Here is an 11,633-nt window from a genome sequence, read left to right on the forward strand (position 1 = left end):
GGGAGCCCGGTGGCTTCGTCACAGAACCCCGGCACTCGGCACGTGGTGTGCTTCAATATATGGATTCTCATTGTCGCTTGTCTTCTAACCGCAGAAAATTTGTTGATTTTCATACTGAGGTCTTTTTAAAGACCTCAGTATGAGTAGATTTAAAAAATGAGGTCTTTTTAAAGACCTCAATAGATTATTAAAGCATGTCCGATTTCTAGCACCGATATCTACTAAGCTTCAAAATTTTGTTTTTCTTTTTTAGGGATTTGAATTGTTGTAATCCCTTGTTAAAATATATACAAATATTTTTGCAATTACCTGTTTTTTGTTCTTTACGCATTTAAATGTTTTTTCATACCGCAATTAAATGTTTTTTCATACTGCGTTCTATTAAAAATATTTGATTATTACAGCAAGTTCGAGTTCTAACAACGATTTCTACTAAGTTTCATACTTTTGGTTTTATTTTTTAAGGTTTTTGAATTATTGTAATCCCTTGTTAAAATATATACAAATAGTTTTGCAATTAAAAGATTTGCTCTTTACGCAGTTAAATGTATTTTCATACTGCAGTCTATTCAAAGATATTTGATATCTGCTTGCACTCGGCACGCGGCAAGCTTCTATATATTGATTCTTTATATGGACATGTCTTAAAAAGACATTGCTTACGCTTAAATACATCATAAACCACTTCGATAACACCTATTGACGAGAGCAGCTTGGCGGATTGGAAGTGCGCTGAGCACTTAGCCCATGATTGTTGGGTGTATGGAAACCTCATCAAACCTCTCTGGGCTAAAAACCTAGCGGTTTTTGGTTAGGTTTGGATTCACTTACCTCAGATACTGCTCTTCATAATAAACATATTTTTTGATTCCCGTGGGTCTGTTAAATACCATGGCATTTATCTTTTCAGGATGCTATCTACATTTTTTGTCTAGCAGTGTCTCTTTAACTTAAGTGTAGCTTCCTTGTTCTTTACTAGGTTTCAGTCAGTTCTATACTGCTTGCTTGTTCTTTACTAGGTTTCAGCCATCTACATACCAGCCATCATTTATGCTACAATGAGTCGAAGACCCCCACACTCGTAATCAAAAATTTTTTCGTCGATTTCTTATCTTTTCGTAGTTCGCATATCTGCCTCAGCGGTTCTTCTAAATCGCATACTGCTTCACTTACTTTGCCCTTTTCAACTAACTCAATAATCTTCTCCATGTATTTCTCTAAATTTTCGTTTCTTACAAGAAAGCCTGAGGAAATTACGTTCATCTCAACCGCAGGGAAGAGACAATAATTTATAATACACTACTACATGAGCAAGATAAGGACATTTTGTGATAATGTGGTGCTAAATCCTCTGCAAAAACTAGCTGCGATTTGGGACTTTAATAGTGTTTACAAATTTATATTTGTAGGTAGTATAGACAATGGGGGATTTCTGGAGCCCTTTCAACATGTTGATCTTTGGTATGCTGTAAAATCACATATTAGAAGACAATTGGGTTTCAAACAGTTTCAGTTAAGAGACACAAGATCCAATTAGTACCAACTTATTCTTGGTTGTCAAGATAACTTGAATATGGAAACAATAATACATGTTTCTAACGAAGAACAGTGTCATAATCATAATAAAAGGCTGTTCGGTAAACTGAAAAGCAAAAAGTACTTGGACTGCAGGCGAATCCAGAAAAAGGCAGTGGTAGGGACGAAAAATATTATTACCCTTGCTAGAGCCAATTTTTCTAGAGCTAGATGTGATTATGTGCTTGTATCTAATATTAGCCATGTTGTGATGAGCAGACGGAGTCAGGAGCACAACTACAACAATAAGCTGTGTGCAGACTTGATACCCATACAAAATACCGAAAGAAGTAATGGCCGGCAAACTATTTGCCAATATTATGGTCACTTGAATAAGAAAACAAAAATGCATAGCTATGACAAACTGAAAAGTCCTGTTTTTGTAAAAAGGATACTCAGTAGAATGGAATACAAGAAGCTTGAAAATATACCGCCGATAAAAAAAGAAATGATGATTGGACTTCATACTGTAGTCTATCGTTTCTCAGCTATAATATTTTACTACAAGAGTAAGGTAAAGAGTATTTTTTACAATATTCGGAGAAAGGCAGTGGTACGAATGAAAAATGTTATTGACCATGTTAGACCTATGATTTCTCAAGCTAAATGTGATGATGTACTTGTATCCAATATAAGCCATGCTTCCAGGAGCAGCTGTGACCTGGTAAAGAAGTTAAAGACAAGTATGGAGATGTTTTATGATGAATATCGCTTGAGCAGGACAGTAGTAGGATATGGACGTAATGGAGATGTCCTTCTTGCCCAAGGGAAATACAACGGAAAAAAAGTTGCCGTAAAAATTGTAAAGCTAGAAAACTCTAGTAAGTTTCGAGATTAAACATCTGGAATTACTATCCCACAAGAAGTTTATTGGCTGAAAAAAGTCAAAGATATAGAAGGCTACCAAAAATATATTGACTTTTATGTTGACGAAAAATATGCTGTTATTGTTACAGAATTCCAAGAAAATTCACTTGATTTGGAAACTTTTATCAAGCAATTGGTAGGATTCAAAGAATTCTATAGGCAGGATAGATTAAACAATAACTGGTTGAGTGAATATGAAGTCCTTAAAACATACCAACAAATATTGTCTATAGTTGTAAGATTAGAAGAGTGTGGAATATCTTATAGAGATATAAGGACAAATGATATACTTATAGATCTCAATTTTAAAGTAACCATTATTGATTTTGATAGCTCCAGAGACATGGAAGAGGAAATTGCGAAGCCATTTCTTATTTTTCAACGTCTCTTTCCCCCTTCTGAATTAAACAGCCATCACCAAAGAATGAAAGAAAAATATAATACTCCTAATTATAACTTCATTTCAGAAAGTGACGGTAAAATCGCCGAAGAAGTGACTAAACTCTATGGCTATGGTCCAATAACAACATGGTGCTTGGGAGTAATCTTGGCACAACTTTTACTTGCTGAACCACTTACATTTTGGAAGAGTGCAGACTCAGTTTTAGAAGCTGTGGAAAGCAGAATATATGAATCCTCAGTTTCCCCACTGGGAAGAAAGTTGTTGTTTATGTGTCTGAACCAAGATCCAACCAAAAGACCAAACACCAAAGAAATTTTGGAATATTTAAATTTAAATCTACCGTATATCGTAAATAATGAAACAGATATTTTAATGAAAAGGAAGAAAACCATTTCCATTAAGAAGACTGAATCTGGTATAGTTTTTGTGTTCGGATATGCCCCAGATGTTCGACTGCTGCATATGTAAAAAGTCATGTGGTCATAATTTATTATTTATGTATGCTTATGTATTTTTATGTATGTACAATATATGCTGACTTCCTAATGTAACAATGGGTTTATTTAAGTAACAATGGGTTTATTTAAAAAAAAAAAAATATATATATACATCATCGATTCCCTGAAGCAATGCTTGTGCGGGAGAAAACCCATCTAATAAATCAAAAAACCAAGAAACCAAAAAAGAAAAAAAAAAGAAAAAAGAAAAAAAAAAGAAATAGAAAAAAAAAAAAAAAAAAAATAATTATAGCTCAACTTACCGGACCCCAAAACCAACCAACCTCCAAACAACACCCAACAAAATTATAATAATTATAATCATATTCAGCTGCAACTAAACCCTCCTCAAAAACAAAACTTAAGTGGCGTGGAATAATCCATTCAAAATATACACATCAAAACAATGGTTCTTTAGCGACTTACGAAAATCCTGCAAACCCCCAACAGTCCTCAAATCCTCTGGCAAACTCTCCCAAACTAACGGAACAACATGGCGAATTGAAAACCTAGACCTAGACGTGACCATAGCTGGTCTTCGCACCAACTGAGAAGATCGTGTTAAATGATCGTGAATAGTAGACGCAAGACTAAACATTCCTGAAAAACATGATGGTAACTCCGAAGCTAAATATTTAAACATAAACAGAGCATTATAGAATACACATATTCCTGCCAACGGTAGAATTTTATACTCGCGGTAAAGATGCCTCACCGATGCAGATAGGTCAATTTGATTACCATAAAGAACTCTAATTGCCATATTCTGTGTTACACAGAGCGGATGGAGGTGAGTTACGAATGTTTGAAGGTGTTAGTTACGAATGGCCCCAATACTGCTGCATATTTAAAAAGTATTGTGGTTTATTTATGTAGTATTATGTATTAGTATTCATGTATTGTTTATGTATGCACAATGTGTGCATACATAAAGACTGAAAGACTGAAAGACTCCCTTTCGAAAGACTGAAGAAGTAATGGCTGGTACCAAATTAGTCGTCACTATGATAATCTTTTGAATAAGAGAATAAAAATGTGTTTCCTTGCCAGAATAAACAATCATGTTTATATAAAATGGTGGTCTGTGAAGTGGGCAGCTTGCATACATAACACCGATTAAAAACAAGTTATGTATGGAATTAACACTTTAGTTTACTGAGCTTCAGCTACAACCCGTTACTACATGAGTAAGATAAGGAGAATTTTTTACAATGGACTAGTAAATCATCTGTAAAAAATAGCTGCTATTTGGGACTTTCATAGTGTATGCAAATATATCTTTGCAGATAGTTTCAAAGTCTTCAACTAGCTTTCATTCGGTGTGGACGAATAAAAAATAGCAATTTTCTGGATATTAAGTAGCTGTTTGGCAAGTTTTTATGAACTTATTTTACCTAGTGAAATGAACGGACTTTTGCCCTGGATATAAGACTGGACATTTTGACAGTGATTTGGAGTTTAATCGCCAGGTGATAAATCAAGTTAGACAAGTTTCTGGTACCATGACAAGATTAATATTAAGCTCTGTTCTGAACTTTATTTATCGATCAATGACAGAAGGTGCGAAAATTGATTTAATTGTCTGTAAAACAACTGTTTTCTTTAGTAAAGACGACATAACTACAGCAAAAGAAATGTTGCACGATAAGGGGCAAGTAGCCCCTACTCTAGTATAATATTGGTATAGGTGCCCTTTTCTATTTCCAGTACTAATAGTAGCAAAAATTAAATCTGATGGCTTGAATTGTTTAAGTGGAAACCTATGCAGATATGTATATCTTAAAAAAACGGAAAAATCAGGTATTCAAATTTCAATGAATAAGAAATCCATATGGAGGTACGAGTTTTTAATGCTAGTGGATGTGACCTTAAAAAAAAAAATGGGGGTAAAAATTCAGCAAAACAGCTTAAAACATATGACCTGAACAGCTTAAAAAGATGTAGTTTTTCTTAGAAAATTTTGTTGTTTTTGGAAATCAACAGTTGTTAATGTTCGAGTGTTTAAAGACGATCAACGTTGTCAGTTTTAACTAATTAGTATTTATTATTCATTTTTGATTGTTATTCATTGTCGCATGATTTGCCCTCAACCACGCATTGCGCTCCCGGCTGTAGGCATTGAATCAGGAGATCGGTACCTGCACACCGCAGATCTTTGGGCAGCATGCGAAAAAGTTTAAGTTAAGTTATTCATTTTCATGGTTGAATGTTACAACACTGATGGAAATGGTGTACTGTTAAATTTTTTTTTCATAATTTTGAAGAAATGTACCTAAGACGGACTCGGGGGGGGGGAAACTTTTTTATTTTGATATCCTTTGTAAGTTAATAACAAGATTGGATTAAAGTATTGGCATTATGTATATGACTGTTAGTTACATATCTGTCTAAAACGCTCGGTTATGCTAAATACTCATCAGGCAAAAATTATAAATAATACAGCTATTACCAGTATTTCATAATCTATCAGGTATATTAAAGAAAAAGAATAAAATTCAACATTAAAAAAAATGCTGTTACATCGATTCTCCGCAGTTAAGAATCTATTAAATACTTTAAAAAAAAGAATAGTTTTTTCTTTGATCTGTGCAAAATTTTTACTTTTATTTCGGCTTCTAAATTATTCTATAGAAGTAACTGATGCGGTATATTCCGAATGAAGACATCGGTTTCTTATTTCTAATCATTGAAAACGCAGCATTATGCAACAAAATTTAGCAACTAATGCATCTCGGATGTGATAAGTCAAAATTGCTTCGTGAAAAGTCTCTTGGTGATATTTATAACTTACCCTAATAATCCTAGTATGTTCAGTCGGTTGGTAAAATTGCTTTTCAAAGTCCTATTTGGTTCTTTAAATAATTAGAAGTTTATATTTGCTCTAAAATGTGTTCATTCAAGTGCATGAATTAGTTTTCTAATGGTGCTTTCTATATCAAAATTGTGGCTTTATTGTCCTGACGACTGAGCAAATTTACCCTACTAAACATTGTATGTTCAATTGATCGGTAAAATTGCTTTCCTACATTCTATTCGTGCTCTAAATGATTAAAAGTATGTATTTGTTCTAAAATGCGTGTTTCAAATGCGTGAAATTTGTTTCCAAATGGTGCTTTCTATTTCAAAATTCTGTATTTCTTATCTTGAAAGCGAGGCAACTTTAACCTACTAACCATGAAATGTTCAGTTGTTTGGTAAAATTGCTTTCATACTTCCTATTTGGTTTTCTAAATAATTAGAAGTCTTTCGTTGTTCTAAAATATGTCCTTCGAATACATGAATTAGTTTTTTAATGGTTCTATCTATTTCAAAATTTGCTTTTGTTATCTGGGCGACTAGACAAACTCACCTCAGTAAACGCGGTATGTTCTAAAAATGCTTTCCTGTATCTTATTTGGTTCTCTAAATGATTAGAAGTCTGTCTTTGTTCTAGAGTATGTTCTACAAATGCATGAATTAGTTTTCTAATGGTTCTTTCTTTTTCAAAATTGTGCTTTTGTTATCTTGATAACTAGGCAAACATACCCTAGTAAACGTGGTATATTCTAAAATTGCTTTCCTACATCTTATTCGGTTCTCTTAATGATTAGAAGTCTGTCTTTGTTCTAAAATAAGTTCTTTAAATGAATGAATTAGTTTTCTAATGGTTCTTTCTTATTAAAAATTGTGCTTTTGTTATCTTGATGACTAGGCAAACATACCCTAGTAAACGTTGTATGTTCTAAAATTGCTTTCCTACATCTTATTCGGTTCTTTAAATGATTAGAAGTCTGTCTTTGTTCTAAAATGAGTTCTTCAAAGGCATGAATTAGTTTTATAATGGTTCTTTCTATGTCAAAACTGTGCCTTTCTTATCTTGACGACTAGGCAAACATACCCTAGTAAAAGTTGTATATTCTAGAATTGCTTTCCTACATCTTATTTGGTTTTCTAAAGGATTAGAAGTCTGTCTTTGTTCTAAAATATGTTCTTCAAATGCATGAAATAGTTTTCTAATGGTTCTTTTTATTTCAAAATTGTGGCTTTCTTATCTTGACAACTAGGCAAACAGACATCAGTAAACGCGGTATGTTCTAAAATTGCTTTCCTACATCTTATTTGGTTCTCTAAGTGATTAAAAGTATGTCTCTGTTCTAAAATATGTTCTTCAAATGTATGAATTAGTTTTCTAATGATTCTTTCTATGTCAAAATTGTGCCTTTCTTATCTTGACGACTAATCAAACATAACAGTTATTTTTTCATATATGATGAGTTAACTCTGGAATTCCCCAGTGGTCAACTATTCCAGAATTAGTTTACTTTTTTGAACTTCTAACGAAGCTGGTAACTTAAAGATATGAAATCCTAAGATTTAGCAATATGTCCAACAACTTCTTACAGTTCTCACAAAACAACCGTTTTTGGGGGGTTCCAGAGCTCCAGAATCTGTTTACTTTTTTGAGCTTCTAATAAAGTGTACATACTAAGTAAACAAAACACCTACAGTGCACTTAGCTGCTAGTACTACTACTAATACTAAACATTCACCGCAGTACCAGGCCACCTCAGGCCAGTACACCCGTGCACGACCCTTCTCCACCCTAATTTATTCACAAGCTTCAAAATTTATCCTCTCCTATGAAGTTTCGATTTAATTAAAATCCTTCCTTTAGACTATCTTCTCTTGCGATTTCCTTTAAATCGCCCCTTTTTACTCGGTAACACAGTGAATTGATGCTCTAATCGGCAACGTGGGGCCCGGGGTTCAACTCCCACAACTGCAAGGTTAGGCAAAAGGCTTGCAACGTGTCCCCGTTAAAAGATCCAGCAACTCAAACGCTTATTAGACGCTCTTTGCGCCATCTATGGCTCAAGAGGATTTTTATCCTTTTTCTTACCTCTTTCCATCCAATGCGGGAATGACCTGCTCTTCGTTTGGCTTCATTTAGAATGGCCAAAAAAACAATCTTTCGTAATCTGTTATCAAGCTTAAACACTAATTAATAAATAAGTTATTTATTATCACAGGCAATAAAAAAAACATTAAGTTGTGCATTTTTAAAATAGACAGGTCACAAATCATAAAAAGATACTCTTAAGACGATATTAGTTTTAGAAATTTTTAATTGGAAATCCAGGTTTAATTCTCGTTTTCTGATAGTCTTGAAGCGTAAGACACAAGAGCCTGAAATAAAAATTAGGATAAAATTAAACTATTTCATATATGACTAAAATAAAAATCAAATTTTAAATGACAAAATTGACAAATCAAATTTTGAACGTACATAGGGCTTATATAATCTTGCTCGTATTAATTAGAATGGCAAGAATCCTTAAAATCGTCAGAATCCTTTTATCACTTGGAAATAATTTTGCATCAAAAGATCAAATGATTTACGAAATAATTATCAATCAGGCACGTACAACGTATTTTTTTCGTGGAGGGAGCAAGTGAAAAGAAAATATTTTCTAGCTTCAACAAGAAATGTTTAGAAATTCAGAAGAGCTCTGGATCTTTTTCTGGGGGAGGGAGCTAGGCCCCGAGGCAACCCCCTGCGTATGTATTTGCTGCGAGTCTTCAAGAAAGTTCCTATTAAATCAAGAACTTCGGTTTATGAAGCCAAAAAAAGGTTTACCTGGTTACCTACATAGAATATTTTTACTAAATATCGTACGTTGTTCATACTTCTTACTTATTTCTGCGGCTTTCTAAAAAAAAAGTCAAACAAATTTCAACATTTAAAAATGCTTTTATGCAAAAAATGGTTTATTGTGTTGAAAATTAAAAACTCCCATGCATTTTCTGATTAGTATGTTCATTTGAGATCGTTTGTATAACAAAAGAAAAAACATATCACCTTTCCGAATTGCTTTCCGAATTAAAAAATTGTTAGAAAGTTTTAGTTTATTTTTTGTTAAGTTATAAATTGTACCTTCGAGATTATGCACTAGTTTAACATGTTTCAATCCCAGAAGTCTGTGCGTGATAATATATATTAGAATTTCTAGTACCAAGACTGTTTGTAAAAAAAACGTTATATGCGATTTTTGAAGCCTTATTACAGTAAACAATTCAATTTTTCTTCTAAATTTAAAAATATAGTTAGAATTCCCCTGACATTGTAACGGGATCAAAATTCAAAAAAAACTCAAACCTTCCAAATTAAAGTTACCCATGTAAAATAGAATCACCCAAAACATGAACCTACAAATTCAAGTAACCCACAGATCAAGTAACTCTTGATTTGTTTACTGCTTTAAACAAAGCAAACAAATGTATTTTGATTCAACAAACTTTGTATAATCTTTCCCACAGCAAATGTAGTAGCAATAAATAAATCAATCTCTGTGTCACAAAAATATGCAATAAATATCAGTGTGACCAGATGTTATGCGACAGGCGACCAACAATATATTTAAATTTTAAGAGCTTGAATTTTCGAACTGTCAAGAGTAGGTAGAAATTATTGGACAAAAAAATAGCCATGAGAAATACAAAGAATTTTCGCATACATTGTTTCAAAACTGAGTTTAGAGTCAGGTGTTCCAATTTAACCAAGTTATATTGTCCTGCAACAAGTTTCATCGCGATAAATTATAAGCCACCTGGAAACTAAGTGACAAGTCGTTAGCAATAAATTTACAAAAGTAATATTTTGTTTTGTCAATAAAAATTCCAAAATGCAAATCTTATAGCTATAAATCGTATGAAAGTTCATGCAGCCAATTGGTATATTCCTCGTCCAATAAGAATATAGGACATGCTATTTTACCAATAGGTCCAACGTAAAATACTTTTTAGGAACGCCTTAATGTGACCTCTGTCGAAATTGGATAGTATAGTTAGTTAGAACTTGGCAATTTTCAGACAGTCGAGACCAACGTTGCATTACATACATCTCAGTGTATAATCTTATCAAAGTGCTTATGACCGTGAATTAAATTGCAGATAATTTGATATTCCTGTATCAGCTTTGTATCGCCAATGTGAGTAAAAATAAATGCATTCCTTTCTTAATTTTATCTCCTCATGTCTAGTATTTCTCAAGAAAATTAGTCCTTGTGCCTCCAATCGCTCTATAGGGAACCTGGATGCTAGTAATCTGATTTCGACTCAGTATGGCCATTAACATACGCTCCCAGTTTGACCCGCTAATTTAATCCCAAGCCACACGAAATTCCCCCTCAAACTATGGTATAAAGTTTATACAGCCTCACCACAAAGAAGTATAAGAAATCCCCATTTGACAACGCAAACTAAAATCCCCCCATGGGATTTGGCTACCTTTACCTCCCCATTAGAATCGGCGCGGCCTGTTTAACGGAGTAAAACACAAGGACAAAATATTCCCTTAGACAAAAAAGAAGTGATATATATAAATTGTTGAGAAATACTACGCATAGAGAAAGTGCAATATTTTGTTAGACCTAAGTTCCCTTAAGATAATAACGAAAAAAAGAACACCCCTAAGAAAGAGAAAATAAGTATAGACCCCCCCCCATTAGAATTGTTTTCTATAGTAGTGTTTTTTTTTAAGAAAGAGATAAGAATTATAATCCCCCCATAAGCCAAGTAAAATTTGAAGGTGTCAAATTTAAGTTCTGTCAAAGAAAACCCCTAAAGTGCCGAATTTTATTGTTTTTGAAATAATTACCAGTATGTCGTTAGATCCAAACAAACAATTGTTAATACAAAAACTTATTGCTAAAACAGTAGAAATTTCAAAATGTTTTCCCTCATACAATGGAGATTTTGATGTAGATGAATTTAGTATACAATTAAACCAATTTGTAGAAGTAACCCAAACGGACTTAAAATCATTGGTAGGTAATCTGTTTATGAGACTAAAAAGGTAAACGTTAACTTTTTTAAAGCAAATAACAAACATTATAGGGGAAGATAATAACCTCCCAATAAACTCCATAGAAAAATTACTAAAAGTGTTTCGAGAAAGATTCGTTGAAACCAGTTCCACACACAAATTAAAGCACGGAACAGTATGTTTTGACGAAACACAAAATGTCAGGGAATACCTACACAATGTAATGGTATCAATAGAAGCAAAAAACGGGAAAGAATCTGGTAGCTTATATGATAAAATTGTGCTAAGAATACCTCTGTAGCTAAATTGTGCTAAGAATATGCAGCTAAGAATATGTAGAATATGTAGCTAAGAATATGCTAAGAATATGTAGCTAAATTGTGCTAAGAATGATGTAGCTAAAATTGTGCTAAGAATATGCAAACATTAGAATTAGCAGTTCAAGAAGTAGAAAGAATGGTTGAAATCGACACGATTTTGGCCAACC

General features: G+C 33.2%; 1 protein-coding gene across 1 annotated transcript; it reads left to right on the forward strand.

The window, feature by feature from the left end:
* The first annotated feature begins 1,573 nt into the window (after positions 1 to 1,573).
* LOC148953708 (serine/threonine-protein kinase pim-3-like) lies at positions 1,574 to 3,313 on the forward strand. The gene is given in 1 exon segment (XM_089085815.1): positions 1,574 to 3,313. A coding segment is annotated over 1 exon segment (1,740 nt).
* Positions 3,314 to 11,633: the final 8,320 nt, after the last annotated feature.

Source organism: Artemia sp. Qi Xiang Cuo, chromosome 3 (assembly GCF_049724085.1).
Source record: "Artemia sp. Qi Xiang Cuo chromosome 3, ASM4972408v1, whole genome shotgun sequence".
Classification (NCBI taxonomy): domain Eukaryota; kingdom Metazoa; phylum Arthropoda; class Branchiopoda; order Anostraca; family Artemiidae; genus Artemia; species Artemia sp. Qi Xiang Cuo.